This window comes from Melanostigma gelatinosum, assembly GCF_949748355.1.
Source record: "Melanostigma gelatinosum genome assembly, chromosome: 19".
Lineage (NCBI taxonomy): Eukaryota > Metazoa > Chordata > Actinopteri > Perciformes > Zoarcidae > Melanostigma > Melanostigma gelatinosum.
Window position 1 is genome coordinate 13,637,665 of NC_136652.1, and position 19,130 is coordinate 13,656,794.

At 39.3% G+C, this 19,130-nt stretch overlaps 5 protein-coding genes across 6 annotated transcripts; 2 read left to right on the forward strand and 3 right to left on the reverse strand.

The window, feature by feature from the left end:
• Nucleotides 1-151: 151 nt before the first annotated feature.
• LOC306793006 (dynein light chain Tctex-type 1-like) lies at nt 152-2,881 on the reverse strand. Of its 2 annotated transcripts, XM_079290420.1 has the most exons (5): nt 2,815-2,881; nt 1,091-1,216; nt 641-764; nt 487-564; nt 152-350 (listed from the first exon to the last, which is right to left on the reverse strand). In XM_079290420.1, the coding sequence occupies exons 2-5, from the start codon at nt 1,157-1,159 to the stop codon at nt 280-282; spliced, it is 342 nt and encodes a 113-aa protein (XP_079146546.1). In that variant the 5' UTR covers nt 1,160-1,216; nt 2,815-2,881; the 3' UTR covers nt 152-279. The 2 variants fall into 2 exon arrangements, with proteins under 2 accessions (XP_079146546.1, XP_079146547.1); XM_079290421.1 differs by lacking the exon at nt 2,815-2,881 and having other exon boundaries at nt 1,091-1,223.
• Nucleotides 2,102-9,228, forward strand: LOC306793531 (transmembrane protein 181-like; the record flags this gene model as incomplete). The annotated part of the gene is made up of 16 exons (XM_079291174.1): nt 2,102-2,117; nt 5,224-5,291; nt 5,373-5,463; nt 5,561-5,679; nt 5,805-5,921; nt 6,068-6,148; nt 6,250-6,349; nt 6,492-6,622; nt 6,717-6,808; nt 6,898-6,955; nt 7,059-7,161; nt 7,250-7,301; nt 7,406-7,488; nt 7,603-7,692; nt 7,778-7,844; nt 7,930-9,228. 16 exons carry the CDS (start codon nt 2,102-2,104, stop codon nt 8,012-8,014), a joined length of 1,353 nt encoding a protein of 450 aa, XP_079147300.1. The 3' UTR covers nt 8,015-9,228.
• LOC306792873 (dynein light chain Tctex-type 1-like) lies at nt 9,229-11,958 on the reverse strand. Its single transcript, XM_079290234.1, has 5 exons — nt 11,892-11,958; nt 10,168-10,293; nt 9,718-9,841; nt 9,564-9,641; nt 9,229-9,427 (listed from the first exon to the last, which is right to left on the reverse strand). The coding sequence occupies exons 2-5, from the start codon at nt 10,234-10,236 to the stop codon at nt 9,357-9,359; spliced, it is 342 nt and encodes a 113-aa protein (XP_079146360.1). The 5' UTR covers nt 10,237-10,293; nt 11,892-11,958; the 3' UTR covers nt 9,229-9,356.
• LOC306793532 (transmembrane protein 181-like) lies at nt 11,179-16,765 on the forward strand (the record flags this gene model as incomplete). Its single annotated transcript, XM_079291175.1, has 13 exons — nt 11,179-11,194; nt 14,302-14,369; nt 14,451-14,541; nt 14,639-14,757; nt 14,883-14,999; nt 15,146-15,226; nt 15,328-15,427; nt 15,570-15,700; nt 15,795-15,886; nt 15,976-16,043; nt 16,124-16,210; nt 16,296-16,362; nt 16,448-16,765. The coding sequence occupies 13 exons, from the start codon at nt 11,179-11,181 to the stop codon at nt 16,530-16,532; spliced, it is 1,122 nt and encodes a 373-aa protein (XP_079147301.1). The 3' UTR covers nt 16,533-16,765.
• A 981-nt stretch (nt 16,766-17,746) lies between these two features.
• On the reverse strand, nt 17,747-18,816 carry LOC306792872 (dynein light chain Tctex-type 1-like). Its single transcript, XM_079290233.1, has 4 exons — nt 18,692-18,816; nt 18,242-18,365; nt 18,082-18,165; nt 17,747-17,945 (listed from the first exon to the last, which is right to left on the reverse strand). Exons 1-4 carry the CDS (start codon nt 18,758-18,760, stop codon nt 17,875-17,877), a joined length of 348 nt encoding a protein of 115 aa, XP_079146359.1. The 5' UTR covers nt 18,761-18,816; the 3' UTR covers nt 17,747-17,874.
• Nucleotides 18,817-19,130: the final 314 nt, after the last annotated feature.

Here is a 19,130-nt window from a genome sequence, read left to right on the forward strand (position 1 = left end):
TTCTTTCAGTGTGAATGTAGTTTAAAGTGGTTAAATGAGGTTGTTGTGGGTCCTTGTATGATGCAAAATTCCTACATTTTTTGTTGCTTCATAAGATAAAAGCTGTACATGTAGCACTCTGTCACGTCACATGTAAATAAAGCAAAGTGTATACAGCACAGTATTGTTTTAATCAGTTAGCACTTAATATACAAAAATATAACAGTTTATTCAAATATAGCCAACGTGAATACACAACTTCCTACAGATTTCAAACACTTCAGTTGCATTGTAGTTGGTTCAGATGGCCAGCCCAAAAACAGTGATGATACAGTACATGGACTCGTTCTCCCATCTCACTGTGCAGCTTCCTGTTGGGTGTAAGTACAAAATACATTCAGTATTATCTCAATATTTACACATTTATAATATGGACAACATGCCACCAGTCTCTGAGAGCTGACCACCCAAAAGCTGACAGAAGAGAAAACGTATTATGTATTTTACCATCAGTAGAGTTGTCCCAGAAGCATGTGCAAGATGTTTGCAGACCTGCTCCATTCTTTTGCATGATGATACAGTTCACTGGGGGGCAACAGACATCTTTTAATATCAACTACATAGCCCAAGAACCACAAAAATGCTATGGTTGCACATGTACCTATGTATTTGAAAGGCTTCCCGAGTTTGCTGAGTTGACTGAGGCTCTGCTCCACTACACTGGTGCTCCACTGGTTCACTCGGCTGTGCTGGTAGGCACTTCCTCCGATGGCTGCTTCCACCGACTAGAGACAGTGTAAACACATGTCAGCAACTAATCAACAAACACAGTGTGTTACCTTTTAATAACCTCGCAATGATACTGTAATACAAGTCGAGGTTATAAATCAACGGCTTTGCAATCCGCATCATACAATACAATTTGCACAGCACAATGCAGTACGCCATTCTAGAGGAAAAGACGTTATGTGCCTATAGCAACCGTTAAAGTGTCCTTAGCAACCAACAGGTCGGTATAAACATAAAGTTGCAAACTAGCCGAAGCAACGAGCCTATACAATGTATTAAACTCTGAGGATAAACCGAGAGGCATCGTGTCTTTTTACTTTACCTCTGTAATGATTTTGGTCACTTCTTCAACGACGAACGCAGTCTCCTCTTCTGTCTGATACTCGTCCATTATAGTGCCTCCGATGTGTGAGCCGAGAATAGCATGTAGCGTGTAGCTATAAGCTAACTATGAGAAGGGACCAAGTTACCCAGGACACTTCCGGTCGCACTTCTTCAGAATAAAAGGAACCAACTGAAATCTTTTTTTTTTATAAACTGAAAAACGAAATAATAAGGTGTGTGTTGTGATAAGCATTTATTATACAAAATGAGCTTACAAGATTCCGAACTTAATGGTCATGAAATTAGCCAAGTTACGAAATTTAACACAGTCAATTAACGTTTGCTAACTTTAAATAGTTGTCCAATATGATGAAAATGTATCAAAACACAGTGACCTGAGCTACTTCAATGCAAAGGCATACACAATCAGAGGAAAACACCGTTTTTTCTGCCTGCTTGATAAGTTATAATTAATTTATTTTTCATTAAACATGTAACATTACTTTATTAAAAACCTATGAGCTAGTTATATGCTTATGTTCGGTAGACGAATCACACAATGATTGCACTACCTGCAGCGTTTTTAAAAACAACAGTGACTTGGGTGACATTAGAGTTGATGTGCCAGTACATGTTCATCGTGTTGATAAAAAAACAACTTACAAATGTGTTATGAAGCTAAACTTAAACGCATTTGCTGCATTTCTGGTTATATAACATCAAGCTGACCGCACCTTGTATTCACTCGCTGGCTCGTCGGGAGGACAGCTTCAGGTCGGTGAAGGTTAATGCTTTTACAAACCAGTTTCTATAAACAGTGTATTCTATCTTTATTCCTCACAGTATATCGACATTAACTTTAGCTGTAACATGTGTTGTTAATGTTCAGGATAACGTTATAGCGTTAGTTCGTCGAGTTTGTATGTGATGTTGCTAGCGAAATCTGTAGCTTCGCTAGGCTAGCTGTAGCTAAATTTGCATAGGGACGCGCTAATTAAGGAAGGTAGGAATGGTGGTAGACATTGGTAACGTTAACGATGGTTTATCGATGTTAAGGTGAACTTGGTCACATTAATGAACGTCATGAAGTTCGTTTGTTATTTCCTCACATTACCCTTAACCTCACGCTATTACTTCTACCTAAAGGTAATTATTAAGTGTTATTAAGTAGCACTTTCGTTTTCGTGTTGAAGTTCGTGCAAAAAGTCACTTATCAATTGTAATTTGCGTGGTTTATTATTGTAATTTACACGTTTACTCCTTCAATTATAAATTGTTTTGAATCCGATACCATTTGAACAGCTTTGACTAGCTAATCATTACATTATCTTCGAAACTGTGACGTTGATTGCTGCCGTACAACCTTTATTTTGAAAACACAAATACCGGAAAGGTAAATGGTTCTGGTGCTAGCTTGATGCACGAGGTCTGTCTCATGGGTGTCCGCATAGCGATGGTTTTAACAGTATCGTTACTAACACGGATATTTTGATGATTTTTTCCATGTTTCCAATATTGAAATGTGCAACGTTACTTGAGCACAATGCACAGAGTACAGCGTACTATGTTTCCTGCATAGTTTCCGCCACCAGAGGGCGAGAAAGATACATTTATTTTTGTGAAAACATTAACGCTTAAAGCCCCGCATTTTGTTCATTTTCATCCACACACACGATCCCGTCATTACAAATATCTATATTAAATCTCGATCATATAGCTTACCTTATCAGTTCTATCTCCATTAAAGATATAAAACGGATTTTAAAGTAACGTTACTCTTTCGTAGTGCTTGTTGGTCAGTAACGCATCAAGTGACCAGAAATAGCATTCACACTCCAGACCGATAGGGGCAGTATGATGATTAAACTAAAAAAAAAAGTCTGCGGTTCACATGTGTGCCGAGCCGTGTGGGGTGATCCATACGGATCCGTTACACCACAAGTTATATGGTTATGTTAGGTTATGTATGTGCAGTTTCCTGCATACTTTCCACCACCAGAGGGAGACAGACATCAATTTATCTTTGTGAAAATATTAACGCTTAAAGTCCTGCACTTTGTACATTTTCATCCACACACATGATAAATATCTATACTAAATGGCAAGCATATATTTTTCCCTTAACAGTTCTACCTCCATTCTGCTCCATAGTTAATTTTCAGGCCAGCGAATCCTCTGTTTAATTTCTGCTGCTGCTGTTGTTTACAGTCTGCTTTCTGTATAAAAACAAAAGCAAATACTCTTAATATGTCAGCACTTCACTTTCTGTAATCTAAATGAACTCTTCGTGCTGTTAGTAACAAACAGTAGAAGCACATATATAGATGTGTGTTTAACGAGCAGCATTGTTCACACTCCAGACCGATAGGGGCAGTAGCAGACATGACAGTTTTCCCTCCAGCAGTGCACAAAGAAACAGGAAGTGCTTGAATGTTGGAAAACAAATGTGTGTTTTTATACTTTCCTCAGATTTTTAGATGTGAATCAAACGAGGTTTGGTTGCATTATGATTTAGCTTTATCTCTTTTGAAGTTGCGGTTGAGCTGTTACTCATTTACCGAATTAAAATAGACAACACTGGTCATTTTAGGTTGACCTTTGATATGGAGATACACTAGTGCATGATGGGATATAGGTATTTCTTCTCAAGTTAAATGTTAATAATCATTTCAAGACTTGGTACCAAAGTGTGTTTTGTTGGTGTTAAATTATTTTCGATAATCACCTGCTTTCTAATCTCAGGGTTTTTAAATGTTTAACACCGTCACTTTGCTTGGTTTGTCTCTGAATGACTTCTCCGTCTCCAACGTGTACAACTCATACTTACCTGGCAAGGGAGATACCATGATCAAGAAGGTGGTTCACCCAGGGCGAGGCTTAGCCATTGCACTCCGGTTGAGCTGACCTCTGCGAATTTCCCAAATGTGGAAATCTCGATTGCATAATTTCTGGTAGTGGGGGACTGCGTTCGCGCTCTCCCCTGATAAAGTGTATAAAGATAAAACATAATCTATATTCATGAGGAGATCCTGGTGAATCATATTTGAATCTATTTAAGCTTCATGTTACCAGAACATATTTAAATAGTAGATGTTGACTGTTGGGTCCTCACAGTATCTCAACATTAACTTTAGCTGTAACATGTGTTGTTACAATGTTCAGGATGAACAGCGTTTCCTTGTCGAGTTTGTATGTGATGTTGCTAATGCAACTTGTAGCTTGTCTAGGCTAGCTGTAGCTAAAGTTGCACAGTTAACGGAAGGTATGAGCTGTGGTAGACATTTAAGCCTGTTCTGCTAATATTGAGTCAACAGCTGGTGTTACTCTCCCATCCTGCTTAACTTATGAAGCAAACTAACCTCTCTAATCTACCAACATCCTTGAAGTCAGCGCTCACTGGTAACGTGAACGAAGGTTTATCGATGTTAACTTTCTGAGTGAACTCGTCACATTAATTCTGTTATAAAGTTTGTTAATTATTTCCTCACATTACCCTTAACCTCACGCTATTGCTTCTAGCTAAAGGTAATTGAGTGTCGATGTTCTCCTGAAATGGGCTATTGGTACTATCGTTAACTAATTCTAAATATTGAGCTAGCTAACGCTAACAAGTGCTTTCATGTTGGAAGTTTGCACAAAAGTCACTTATCAATTGTAATTTACACGTTTACTCATTCAATTAGACATTTGTTTTGAATCAGGTACCATTCAAACAGCTTTGATTTACAAATAAATTAGCTTCGAAATTGTGATGTTGATTGCTGCCTTTTATTTTGAAATCACAAATACCGAAAGGTGAAAGGCATATCGATAGTTTAACAGTATCGTTACTAAGACGGATATTTTGATGATTTTTTCGTGTTTTTCCTGATCTGCTTTGGCGTCACCATCTTCATTGGGATTGCAGGTATGACCGAATAAACAATTTCTGCAACAGCTGGCACAAGCTGGGTGTTGGTTGGTTGGGTTAATTAAGTGAGTGAGTAATTCTGCTTGACTCCGACTGTAATCTAGATATGATAAAACAATACGTAAAGAATGCAAACTGTTATTTCGACACTACTCTGACCCTTTCTGGATGGTCCAGTGCTTCTCAAACATGTATTCATTGTGTCTTCTTGATGCGTGTAGGTCCTAAGGTGATTGCTGAACAAGAGCACAGTGGTGATCAGTTACTTCTCAAGAACCTCTCAGTCAAGGTAAGGTTAAACCGTGTATGCTACCGTAATAGCAAGCACATAGACAGTCAATTAATAATTTAATTCATTGTATGTTTTCAGACTGGGCCCTTCAACCTCGTCTCACCTCCCCTCACCACCTACAACCAGCAGCTATGGCTCACCTGCATGATGCAGGTTGAACACAGCAACAGTGAGACCACCACATCTCTTCCATTATTTTGCAAACATATTTGGTTTTGGTTATTAACAACATGCTTTTTTTTTTTTTAAATGCTTGTCTGTGTCAGTGGGAGACTTCCAGCAGCCCTTTGAGATCAACGTTGAGCTAAAAGGAGTGATGCAGGACGCCAGTGTGATGCACATCAACAATGTGCACCAGAAGTCCAGAACGCTACACTGCGGGACTGTAAGTGTCAATCGGCGAACGCTGTCGTGTAACACAGTAACCTCCTCGGAGCCGGTCATTGATGCACAGGACAGTTGGATTGTTGACTGAGCAAACAGTGACTCTGCGTTGCCTCTCCTTTCCAGAAATGTGATGAGATCATTGTGCTCCATCTTGGCTATCTGAACTACACCCAGTACCAGGTCATGGTCAGCTTCAGCGGCCTGGAGAATATCACGTATGAAATCAAAGTCAAGTTTGTGGTACGTGACAAACTCTGCACACTGACTCTGATATTGTCTCTTTGTTCCTACATTGGATGTATATCCTGGGCTCGCATGGCACCGCAGCCTTTTTTACTCTTTTGGTTTCTTCTGCTTTTGTTCTCATTTTTCACATTCTTCCTCAGTGGAAAACGTACAACCCCAGCTTCTCTCAAGTGGAGATCTGGTTCCGGTTTGTCTTCGTGGTGTTGACCTTTATGGTGACGGTAAGAGCACAGATTACTTTTTTAGTTCTTAACTAATTAGTGACTTAAAATCTGTGTTTGACAAATGCATTCCTGAAACTATTTCCTCTGCCTGTCCCCAGTGTTTGTTTGCACACTCGCTGAGGAAGTTTTCTATGAGGGATTGGGGCATAGAGCAGAAGTGGATGTCGATCCTGCTCCCTATGCTGTTACTCTACAATGGTGAGCGTCAGTATTATCTCTCCTCAAGTCATATTTCACCCCTAAAATAAAACCTGTACAATCTGGCTTCCCTATTGTAGCTCATTTGAACCATTACGGCTGCACCTGTTGCTTAGTGTGTTATGTTGCTTTTGCCTTTCAGATCCATTTTTCCCGCTGTCATTCCTGGTGAACAGCTGGTTTCCTGGGACGTTGGACACTTTCTTCCAAGCTCTGTTCCTGTGTGCGCTGCTGCTCTTCTGGCTCTGTGTTTATCATGGCATCAGGGTTCAGGTGGGTCCGGTACTACACATGTACTTAAAAGGTTTCCTCTCATTTCTAGCGTATTATGAATCTTATTTCCTGTGTTTTGATGTCGTTTCCACAGGGCGAGAGGAAATGTCTGACGTTCTACCTGCCTAAGCTGATAATTGTCGGTCTTCTGTGGCTGTCAGCGGTCACACTGGGCATATGGCAAACGTAAGTCTGACTCCACCGGCCGCTAAAGGATTCAAACTATGAATATAAACAGGACTGAAAATATCTGCTCTCCTCTATTGATTTTGCAGGGTTAATGAACTCCAAGACCCGACCTACCAGTATAAAGTGGACATAGTGAACTTCCAGGTGAGGTTTTAATGGTACAGGTGTTTGGACAGTATTGTTATATTTCGTACACCCAGTGTTTGTCTTCCCAGCTGTTTAATGAAGTCCCATGTTATTTGTCCAGGGCATGAAGTGCTTCTTCCTGATTGTAGTTGCCCTCTACATCCTCTACCTGATTTTCCTGGTCGTCAGAGCTTGTTCTGAACTCAAGAACATGCCGTACTCGGGTATCCACAGCACGCCTCTCTGTGTTTGATTCAAGTCAATCGCTGTTAGTACGATAACATTAATGGGCTGTTTGTTTTCAACCACTAGATCTCCGGCTCAGGTTTTTGACAGCTCTGACGTTTGTGGTCCTTATTTTAAGGTGTGTTTTAAGGAAAATCCCAAACTTAAAAGAAGCGTGCGTGTGTGATGAGGCTCTTTGTGGTTCACTTCATCCTGTCGATCTTGTGTCTCTTTCTCCTGCAGCATGGTCATTCTCTACCTGAGGTTTGGTGCCAAGGCTCTCCAAAACAATTTTGTCGCTGAACTGTCTACTCATTACCAAAACTATATCTTTTAAAACAATATTTCATTTTGACTATTATTGCACTTAAATATAACATGTGAGATGCCATGTTGATGTCTTTAAATAGTGAGAAAATCTTCTTTAACTCCGGACATACCAGCTGAATTTTTATCATTCTATGGTCTACTCAACTTTTACTTGTACACATTGGCATTTGTGTATTCCCCCTCCAAAAATGCACTTTATGGTAGGTAATACGCTACAATTTAAATTCAGTAGATAATAAAGATGAAGTCATGTATAACCTGACTGTTTTATTTTTATTTTCCCAGACTCCCAGTTGAAGGATAATCCTGCTTTCTCCATGCTGAATGACTCAGATGATGAAGTAATATATGGGTGAGCATTTATCTTACAGTTTGTGATGTAGTATTCAGTGTGAACTTGCATAAGCCAGCTGATGTTTTCTTTTTCCTTTGTAAAGGAGTGATTATGAAGACATGCCTTTACAAAACGGACGCGCCATCAAAGCAACCGCCAAGTACCAGGATGAGAGTGACACTGACTGAGGAGGTCTCTGATTGGCTTGTTGTTCCTTTGGTGTGTCCCTTTTGGGAACTATGAGAATACAATGTAAATAAGGAGGAACTGCGTTGGTAATACGAGATGATATACTTTCCGTGTACATAATTATATTTTTAAGAAAAGTTCCATGTCTACTGAATGTACTGTATTTTACTGAAAGTTGGGGCAAGTGGCCACTCGACCTTTTTTCTCATTGAAAACAAACTGAAGTACAATGATACAATTTCTACACGTTTGCAAACTCTTTTCCTCCTGAGATTTCTCACACAATGATTTTTTTTTTGTGTGAAATCAACGTTATTTCAAATGCTTTGTGTTGAACCACTGCTGTCACTCTATTGCACTGTGTTGTTTTTGTAACATCCTGTTCTCTGACAGTCTGAGAATAATGACAATGCATGTATCGGGCCAAAGCGGAGGTACATTATACCGGTGATAGAAAGTAGAGGATGCTGCAGCAGCTGTAAGTGCACATTTTGGGCTCACCAGCACTGGCATGAGTGATGAATGTGATTTAAAGGGCCATAGGAATGCTGGCTGACATTTTTTTTTTTTTAAATACAGGGAGAGCCTTAACAGGAGTAGGTCTCACTTCTCTCTTACCACTTCTTCCCTCAGAAAACAGCTTTGTAATTGCACTAGTTTAAGATCTTAACTTATTTCTCTAAAAAGTGATTTGATACTGTGTTATCTGGATGAATGGCTTTTGATGAACTGCTTGGATTTTACACAACTGAATGTAGAGGACTACTGACAAAATGTTTCTTATCCCCACACATACAGTAGACAGACCATTGGCCAAATCTCTTTTTTGCCTCATGTTGAACACATTATTTTAAGCAATCCTTTTTTCTGCCGTAACTTTCCCGATATTGCTCGCAATGTGAGATGTGCTGAACTTTGTTATTTTATAAAACTGTGGTTATGGACAAAAACAGCCAAAACAAATGTTTCATGTGAACATGTATTATATTCAAGATGGTGCCTTGTCTTTATGTTTCTTTTATGTCAATGTATAAATGTTTTGACATAAATGTACATTTTTGATTCTTTCAGTGTGAATGTAGTTTAAAGTGGTTAAATGAGGTTGTTGTGGGTCCTTGTATGATGCAAAATTCCTACATTTTTTGTTGCTTCATAAGATAAAAGCTGTACATGTAGCACTCTGTCACGTCACATGTAAATAAAGCAAAGTGTATACAGCACAGTATTGTTTTAATCAGTTAGCACTTAATATACAAAAATATAACAGTTTATTCAAATATAGCCAACGTGAATACACAACTTCCTACAGATTTCAAACACTTCAGTTGCATTGTAGTTGGTTCAGATGGCCAGCCCAAAAACAGTGATGATACAGTACATGGACTCGTTCTCCCATCTCACTGTGCAGCTTCCTGTTGGGTGTAAGTACAAAATACATTCAGTATTATCTCAATATTTACACATTTATAATATGGACAACATGCCACCAGTCTCTGAGAGCTGACCACCCAAAAGCTGACAGAAGAGAAAACGTATTATGTATTTTACCATCAGTAGAGTTGTCCCAGAAGCATGTGCAAGATGTTTGCAGACCTGCTCCATTCTTTTGCATGATGATACAGTTCACTGGGGGGCAACAGACATCTTTTAATATCAACTACATAGCCCAAGAACCACAAAAATGCTATGGTTGCACATGTACCTATGTATTTGAAAGGCTTCCCGAGTTTGCTGAGTTGACTGAGGCTCTGCTCCACTACACTGGTGCTCCACTGGTTCACTCGGCTCTGCTGGTAGGCACTTCCTCCGATGGCTGCTTCCACCGACTAGAGACAGTGTAAACACATGTCAGCAACTAATCAACAAACACAGTGTGTTACCTTTTAATAACCTCGCAATGATACTGTAATACAAGTCGAGGTTATAAATCAACGGCTTTGCAATCCGCATCATACAATACAATTTGCACAGCACAATGCAGTACGCCATTCTAGAGGAAAAGACGTTATGTGCCTATAGCAACCGTTAAAGTGTCCTTAGCAACCAACAGGTCGGTATAAACATAAAGTTGCAAACTAGCCGAAGCAACGAGCCTATACAATGTATTAAACTCTGAGGATAAACCGAGAGGCATCGTGTCTTTTTACTTTACCTCTGTAATGATTTTGGTCACTTCTTCAACGACGAACGCAGTCTCCTCTTCTGTCTGATACTCGTCCATTATAGTGCCTCCGATGTGTGAGCCGAGAATAGCATGTAGCGTGTAGCTATAAGCTAACTATGAGAAGGGACCAAGTTACCCAGGACACTTCCGGTCGCACTTCTTCAGAATAAAAGGAACCAACTGAAATCTTTTTTTTTTATAAACTGAAAAACGAAATAATAAGGTGTGTGTTGTGATAAGCATTTATTATACAAAATGAGCTTACAAGATTCCGAACTTAATGGTCATGAAATTAGCCAAGTTACGAAATTTAACACAGTCAATTAACGTTTGCTAACTTTAAATAGTTGTCCAATATGATGAAAATGTATCAAAACACAGTGACCTGAGCTACTTCAATGCAAAGGCATACACAATCAGAGGAAAACACCGTTTTTTCTGCCTGCTTGATAAGTTATAATTAATTTATTTTTCATTAAACATGTAACATTACTTTATTAAAAACCTATGAGCTAGTTATATGCTTATGTTCGGTAGACGAATCACACAATGATTGCACTACCTGCAGCGTTTTTAAAAACAACAGTGACTTGGGTGACATTAGAGTTGATGTGCCAGTACATGTTCATCGTGTTGATAAAAAAACAACTTACAAATGTGTTATGAAGCTAAACTTAAACGCATTTGCTGCATTTCTGGTTATATAACATCAAGCTGACCGCACCTTGTATTCACTCGCTGGCTCGTCGGGAGGACAGCTTCAGGTCGGTGAAGGTTAATGCTTTTACAAACCAGTTTCTATAAACAGTGTATTCTATCTTTATTCCTCACAGTATATCGACATTAACTTTAGCTGTAACATGTGTTGTTAATGTTCAGGATAACGTTATAGCGTTAGTTCGTCGAGTTTGTATGTGATGTTGCTAGCGAAATCTGTAGCTTCGCTAGGCTAGCTGCAGCTAAATTTGCATAGGGACGCGCTAATTAAGGAAGGTAGGAATGGTGGTAGACATTGGTAACGTTAACGATGGTTTATCGATGTTAAGGTGAACTTGGTCACATTAATGAACGTCATGAAGTTCGTTTGTTATTTCCTCACATTACCCTTAACCTCACGCTATTACTTCTACCTAAAGGTAATTATTAAGTGTTATTAAGTAGCACTTTCGTTTTCGTGTTGAAGTTCGTGCAAAAAGTCACTTATCAATTGTAATTTGCGTGGTTTATTATTGTAATTTACACGTTTACTCCTTCAATTATAAATAGTTTTGAATCCGATACCATTTGAACAGCTTTGACTAGCTAATCATTACATTATCTTCGAAACTGTGACGTTGATTGCTGCCGTACAACCTTTATTTTGAAAACACAAATACCGGAAAGGTAAATGGTTCTGGTGCTAGCTTGATGCACGAGGTCTGTCTCATGGGTGTCCGCATAGCGATGGTTTTAACAGTATCGTTACTAACACGGATATTTTGATGATTTTTTCCATGTTTCCAATATTGAAATGTGCAACGTTACTTGAGCACAATGCACAGAGTACAGCGTACTATGTTTCCTGCATAGTTTCCGCCACCAGAGGGCGAGAAAGATACATTTATTTTTGTGAAAACATTAACGCTTAAAGCCCCGCATTTTGTTCATTTTCATCCACACACACGATCCCGTCATTACAAATATCTATATTAAATCTCGATCATATAGCTTACCTTATCAGTTCTATCTCCATTAAAGATATAAAACGGATTTTAAAGTAACGTTACTCTTTCGTAGTGCTTGTTGGTCAGTAACGCATCAAGTGACCAGAAATAGCATTCACACTCCAGACCGATAGGGGCAGTATGATGATTAAACTAAAAAAAAAAGTCTGCGGTTCACATGTGTGCCGAGCCGTGTGGGGTGATCCATACGGATCCGTTACACCACAAGTTATATGGTTATGTTAGGTTATGTATGTGCAGTTTCCTGCATACTTTCCACCACCAGAGGGAGACAGACATCAATTTATCTTTGTGAAAATATTAACGCTTAAAGTCCTGCACTTTGTACATTTTCATCCACACACATGATAAATATCTATACTAAATGGCAAGCATATATTTTTCCCTTAACAGTTCTACCTCCATTCTGCTCCATAGTTAATTTTCAGGCCAGCGAATCCTCTGTTTAATTTCTGCTGCTGCTGTTGTTTACAGTCTGCTTTCTGTATAAAAACAAAAGCAAATACTCTTAATATGTCAGCACTTCACTTTCTGTAATCTAAATGAACTCTTCGTGCTGTTAGTAACAAACAGTAGAAGCACATATATAGATGTGTGTTTAACGAGCAGCATTGTTCACACTCCAGACCGATAGGGGCAGTAGCAGACATGACAGTTTTCCCTCCAGCAGTGCACAAAGAAACAGGAAGTGCTTGAATGTTGGAAAACAAATGTGTGTTTTTATACTTTCCTCAGATTTTTAGATGTGAATCAAACGAGGTTTGGTTGCATTATGATTTAGCTTTATCTCTTTTGAAGTTGCGGTTGAGCTGTTACTCATTTACCGAATTAAAATAGACAACACTGGTCATTTTAGGTTGACCTTTGATATGGAGATACACTAGTGCATGATGGGATATAGGTATTTCTTCTCAAGTTAAATGTTAATAATCATTTCAAGACTTGGTACCAAAGTGTGTTTTGTTGGTGTTAAATTATTTTCGATAATCACCTGCTTTCTAATCTCAGGGTTTTTAAATGTTTAACACCGTCACTTTGCTTGGTTTGTCTCTGAATGACTTCTCCGTCTCCAACGTGTACAACTCATACTTACCTGGCAAGGGAGATACCATGATCAAGAAAGTGGTTCACCCAGGGCGAGGCTTAGCCATTGCACTCCGGTTGAGCTGACCTCTGCGAATTTCCCAAATGTGGAAATCTCGATTGCATAATTTCTGGTAGTGGGGGACTGCGTTCGCGCTCTCCCCTGATAAAGTGTATAAAGATAAAACATAATCTATATTCATGAGGAGATCCTGGTGAATCATATTTGAATCTATTTAAGCTTCATGTTACCAGAACATATTTAAATAGTAGATGTTGACTGTTGGGTCCTCACAGTATCTCAACATTAACTTTAGCTGTAACATGTGTTGTTACAATGTTCAGGATGAACAGCGTTTCCTTGTCGAGTTTGTATGTGATGTTGCTAATGCAACTTGTAGCTTGTCTAGGCTAGCTGTAGCTAAAGTTGCACAGTTAACGGAAGGTATGAGCTGTGGTAGACATTTAAGCCTGTTCTGCTAATATTGAGTCAACAGCTGGTGTTACTCTCCCATCCTGCTTAACTTATGAAGCAAACTAACCTCTCTAATCTACCAACATCCTTGAAGTCAGCGCTCACTGGTAACGTGAACGAAGGTTTATCGATGTTAACTTTCTGAGTGAACTCGTCACATTAATTCTGTTATAAAGTTTGTTAATTATTTCCTCACATTACCCTTAACCTCACGCTATTGCTTCTAGCTAAAGGTAATTGAGTGTCGATGTTCTCCTGAAATGGGCTATTGGTACTATCGTTAACTAATTCTAAATATTGAGCTAGCTAACGCTAACAAGTGCTTTCATGTTGGAAGTTTGCACAAAAAGTCACTTATCAATTGTAATTTACACGTTTACTCATTCAATTAGACATTTGTTTTGAATCAGGTACCATTCAAACAGCTTTGATTTACAAATAAATTAGCTTCGAAATTGTGATGTTGATTGCTGCCTTTTATTTTGAAATCACAAATACCGAAAGGTGAAAGGCATATCGATAGTTTAACAGTATCGTTACTAAGACGGATATTTTGATGATTTTTTCGTGTTTTTCCTGATCTGCTTTGGCGTCACCATCTTCATTGGGATTGCAGGTATGACCGAATAAACAATTTCTGCAACAGCTGGCACAAGCTGGGTGTTGGTTGGTTGGGTTAATTAAGTGAGTGAGTAATTCTGCTTGACTCCGACTGTAATCTAGATATGATAAAACAATACGTAAAGAATGCAAACTGTTATTTCGACACTACTCTGACCCTTTCTGGATGGTCCAGTGCTTCTCAAACATGTATTCATTGTGTCTTCTTGATGCGTGTAGGTCCTAAGGTGATTGCTGAACAAGAGCACAGTGGTGATCAGTTACTTCTCAAGAACCTCTCAGTCAAGGTAAGGTTAAACCGTGTATGCTACCGTAATAGCAAGCACATAGACAGTCAATTAATAATTTAATTCATTGTATGTTTTCAGACTGGGCCCTTCAACCTCGTCTCACCTCCCCTCACCACCTACAACCAGCAGCTATGGCTCACCTGCATGATGCAGGTTGAACACAGCAACAGTGAGACCACCACATCTCTTCCATTATTTTGCAAACATATTTGGTTTTGGTTATTAACAACATGCTTTTTTTTTTTTTAAATGCTTGTCTGTGTCAGTGGGAGACTTCCAGCAGCCCTTTGAGATCAACGTTGAGCTAAAAGGAGTGATGCAGGACGCCAGTGTGATGCACATCAACAATGTGCACCAGAAGTCCAGAACGCTACACTGCGGGACTGTAAGTGTCAATCGGCGAACGCTGTCGTGTAACACAGTAACCTCCTCGGAGCCGGTCATTGATGCACAGGACAGTTGGATTGTTGACTGAGCAAACAGTGACTCTGCGTTGCCTCTCCTTTCCAGAAATGTGATGAGATCATTGTGCTCCATCTTGGCTATCTGAACTACACCCAGTACCAGGTCATGGTCAGCTTCAGCGGCCTGGAGAATATCACGTATGAAATCAAAGTCAAGTTTGTGGTACGTGACAAACTCTGCACACTGACTCTGATATTGTCTCATTGTTCCTACATTGGATGTATATCCTGGGCTCGCATGGCACCGCAGCCTTTTTTACTCTTTTGGTTTCTTCTGCTTTTGTTCTCATTTTTCACATTCTTCCTCAGTGGAAAACGTACAACCCCAGCTTCTCTCAAGTGGAGATCTGGTTCCGGTTTGTCTTCGTGGTGTTGACCTTTATGGTGACGGTAAGAGCACAGATTACTTTTTTAGTTCTTAACTAATTAGTGACTTAAAATCTGTGTTTGACAAATGCATTCCTGAAACTATTTCCTCTGCCTGTCCCCAGTGTTTGTTTGCACACTCGCTGAGGAAGTTTTCTATGAGGGATTGGGGCATAGAGCAGAAGTGGATGTCGATCCTGCTCCCTATGCTGTTACTCTACAATGGTGAGCGTCAGTATTATCTCTCCTCAAGTCATATTTCACCCCTAAAATAAAACCTGTACAATCTGGCTTCCCTATTGTAGCTCATTTGAACCATTACGGCTGCACCTGTTGCTTAGTGTGTTATGTTGCTTTTGCCTTTCAGATCCATTTTTCCCGCTGTCATTCCTGGTGAACAGCTGGTTTCCTGGGACGTTGGACACTTTCTTCCAGGCTCTGTTCCTGTGTGCGCTGCTGCTCTTCTGGCTCTGTGTTTATCATGGCATCAGGGTTCAGGTGGGTCCGGTACTACACATGTACTTAAAAGGTTTCCTCTCATTTCTAGCGTATTATGAATCTTATTTCCTGTGTTTTGATGTCGTTTCCACAGGGCGAGAGGAAATGTCTGACGTTCTACCTGCCTAAGCTGATAATTGTCGGTCTTCTGTGGCTGTCAGCGGTCACACTGGGCATATGGCAAACGTAAGTCTGACTCCACCAGCCGCTAAAGGATTCAAACTATGAATATAAACAGGACTGAAAATATCTGCTCTCCTCTATTGATTTTGCAGGGTTAATGAACTCCAAGACCCGACCTACCAGTATAAAGTGGACATAGTGAACTTCCAGGTGCACTATTGCACTTAAATATAACATGTGAGATGCCATGTTGATGTCTTTAAATAGTGAGAAAATCTTCTTTAACTCCGGACATACCAGCTGAATTTTTATCATTCTATGGTCTACTCAACTTTTACTTGTACACATTGGCATTTGTGTATTCCCCCTCCAAAAATGCACTTTATGGTAGGTAATACGCTACAATTTAAATTCAGTAGATAATAAAGATGAAGTCATGTATAACCTGACTGTTTTATTTTTATTTTCCCAGACTCCCAGTTGAAGGATAATCCTGCTTTCTCCATGCTGAATGACTCAGATGATGAAGTAATATATGGGTGAGCATTTATCTTACAGTTTGTGATGTAGTATTCAGTGTGAACTTGCATAAGCCAGCTGATGTTTTCTTTTTCCTTTGTAAAGGAGTGATTATGAAGACATGCCTTTACAAAACGGACGCGCCATCAAAGCAACCGCCAAGTACCAGGATGAGAGTGACACTGACTGAGGAGGTCTCTGATTGGCTTGTTGTTCCTTTGGTGTGTCCCTTTTGGGAACTATGAGAATACAATGTAAATAAGGAGGAACTGCGTTGGTAATACGAGATGATATACTTTCCGTGTACATAATTATATTTTTAAGAAAAGTTCCATGTCTACTGAATGTACTGTATTTTACTGAAAGTTGGGGCAAGTGGCCACTCGACCTTTTTTCTCATTGAAAACAAACTGAAGTACAATGATACAATTTCTACATGTTTGCAAACTCTTTTCCTCCTGAGATTTCTCACACAATGATTTTTTTTTTGTGTGAAATCAACGTTATTTCAAATGCTTTGTGTTGAACCACTGCTGTCACTCTATTGCACTGTGTTGTTTTTGTAACATCCTGTTCTCTGACAGTCTGAGAATAATGACAATGCATGTATCGGGCCAAAGCGGAGGTACATTATACCGGTGATAGAAAGTAGAGGATGCTGCAGCAGCTGTAAGTGCACATTTTGGGCTCACCAGCACTGGCATGAGTGATGAATGTGATTTAAAGGGCCATAGGAATGCTGGCTGACATTTTTTTTTTTTTAAATACAGGGAGAGCCTTAACAGGAGTAGGTCTCACTTCTCTCTTATCACTTCTTCCCTCAGAAAACAGCTTTGTAATTGCACTAGTTTAAGATCTTAACTTATTTCTCTAAAAAGTGATTTGATACTGTGTTATCTGGATGAATGGCTTTTGATGAACTGCTTGGATTTTACACAACTGAATGTAGAGGACTACTGACAAAATGTTTCTTATCCCCACACATACAGTAGACAGACCATTGGCCAAATCTCTTTTTTGCCTCATGTTGAACACATTATTTTAAGCAATCCTTTTTTCTGCCGTAACTTTCCCGATATTGCTCGCAATGTGAGATGTGCTGAACTTTGTTATTTTATAAAACTGTGGTTATGGACAAAAACAGCCAAAACAAATGTTTCATGTGAACATGTATTATATTCAAGATGGTGCCTTGTCTTTATGTTTCTTTTATGTCAATGTATAAATGTTTTGACATAAATGTACATTTTTGATTCTTTCAGTGTGAATGTAGTTTAAAGTGGTTAAATGAGGTTGTTGTGGGTCCTTGTATGATGCAAAATTCCTACATTTGTTGTTGCTTCATAAGATAAAAGCTGTACATGTAGCACTCTGTCACGTCACATGTAAATAAAGCAAAGTGTATACAGCACAGTATTGTTTTAATCAGTTAGCACTTAATATACAAAAATATAACAGTTTATTCAAATATAGCCAACGTGAATACACAACTTCCTACAGATTTCAAACACTTCAGTTGCATTGTAGTTGGTTCAGATGGCCAGCCCAAAAACAGTGATGATACAGTACATGGACTCGTTCTCCCATCTCACTGTGCAGTCTCCTGTTGGGTGTAAGTACAAAATACATTCAGTATTATCTCAATATTTACACATTTATAATATGGACAACATGCCACCAGTCTCTGAGAGCTGACCACCCAAAAGCTGACAGAAGAGAAAACGTATTATGTATTTTACCATCAGTAGAGGTGTCCCAGAGGCATGTGCAAAATGTTTGCAGACCCAGACCTGCTCCATTCTTTTGCATGATGATACAGTCCACTGGGGGGCAACAGACATCTTTTAATATCAACTACATAGCCCAAGAACCACAAAAATGCTATGGTTGCACATGTACCTATGTATTTGAAAGGCTTCCCGAGTTTGCTGAGTTGACTGAGGATCTGCTCCACTACACTGGTGCTCCACTGGTTCACTCGGCTGTACTGGTAGGCACTTCCTCCGATGGCTGCGTCCACCGACTAGAGACAGTGTAAACACATGTCAGCAACTAATCAACAAACACAGTGTGTTACCTTTTAATAACCTCGCAATGATACTGTAATACAAGTCGAGGTTATACATCAACGGCTTTGCAATCCGCATCATACAATACAATTTGCACAGCACAATGCAGTACGCCATTCTAGAGGGAAATACGTTATGTGCCTATAGCAACCGTTAAAGTGTCCTTAGCAACCAACAGGTCGGTATAAACATAAAGTTGCAAACTAGCCGAAGCAACGAGCCTATACAATGTATTAAACTCTGAGGATAAACCGAGAGGCATCGTGTCTTTTTACTTTACCTCTTTAATGATTTTGGTCACTTCTTCAACGACGAACGCAGTCTCCTCTTCTGTCTGATACTCGTCCATTATAGTGCCTCCGATGTGTGAGCCGAGAATAGCATGTAGCGTGTAGCTATAAGCTAACTATGAGAAGGGACCAAGTTACCCAGGACACTTCCGGTCGCACTTCTTCAGAATAAAAGGAACCAACTGAAATCCTTTTTTTTTATAAACTGAAAAACGAAATAATAAGGTGTGTGTTGTGATAAGCATTTATTATACAAAATGAGCTTACAAGATTCCGAACTTAATGGTCATGAAATTAGCCAAGTTACGAAATTTAACACAGTCAATTAACGTTTGCTAACTTTAAATAGTTGTCCAATATGATGAAAATGTATAAAACACAGTGACCTGAGCTACTTCAATGCAAAGGCATACACAATCAGAGGAAAAC

Excerpts from the sequence above, each read along its gene's own strand:
- LOC306793006 (XM_079290420.1), bottom strand. The coding sequence starts at position 1,159 with ATGGACGAGTATCAGACAGAAGAGGAGACTGCGTTCGTCGTTGAAGAA. Across the intron at positions 765-1,090 it reads TGACCAAAATCATTACAGAG|TCGGTGGAAGCAGCCATCGG; the intron begins GTAAAGTAAAAA and ends CACTGTCTCTAG. Across the intron at positions 351-486 it reads CTGGGACAACTCTACTGATG|GAAGCTGCACAGTGAGATGG; the intron begins GTAAAATACATA and ends TACACCCAACAG.
- LOC306792872 (XM_079290233.1), bottom strand. The coding sequence starts at position 18,760 with ATGGACGAGTATCAGACAGAAGAGGAGACTGCGTTCGTCGTTGAAGAA. Across the intron at positions 18,366-18,691 it reads TGACCAAAATCATTAAAGAG|TCGGTGGACGCAGCCATCGG; the intron begins GTAAAGTAAAAA and ends CACTGTCTCTAG. Across the intron at positions 18,166-18,241 it reads GAAGCCTTTCAAATACATAG|TGGACTGTATCATCATGCAA; the intron begins GTACATGTGCAA and ends GTTGCCCCCCAG.
- LOC306792873 (XM_079290234.1), bottom strand. The coding sequence starts at position 10,236 with ATGGACGAGTATCAGACAGAAGAGGAGACTGCGTTCGTCGTTGAAGAA. Across the intron at positions 9,642-9,717 it reads GAAGCCTTTCAAATACATAG|TGAACTGTATCATCATGCAA; the intron begins GTACATGTGCAA and ends GTTGCCCCCCAG. Across the intron at positions 9,428-9,563 it reads CTGGGACAACTCTACTGATG|GAAGCTGCACAGTGAGATGG; the intron begins GTAAAATACATA and ends TACACCCAACAG.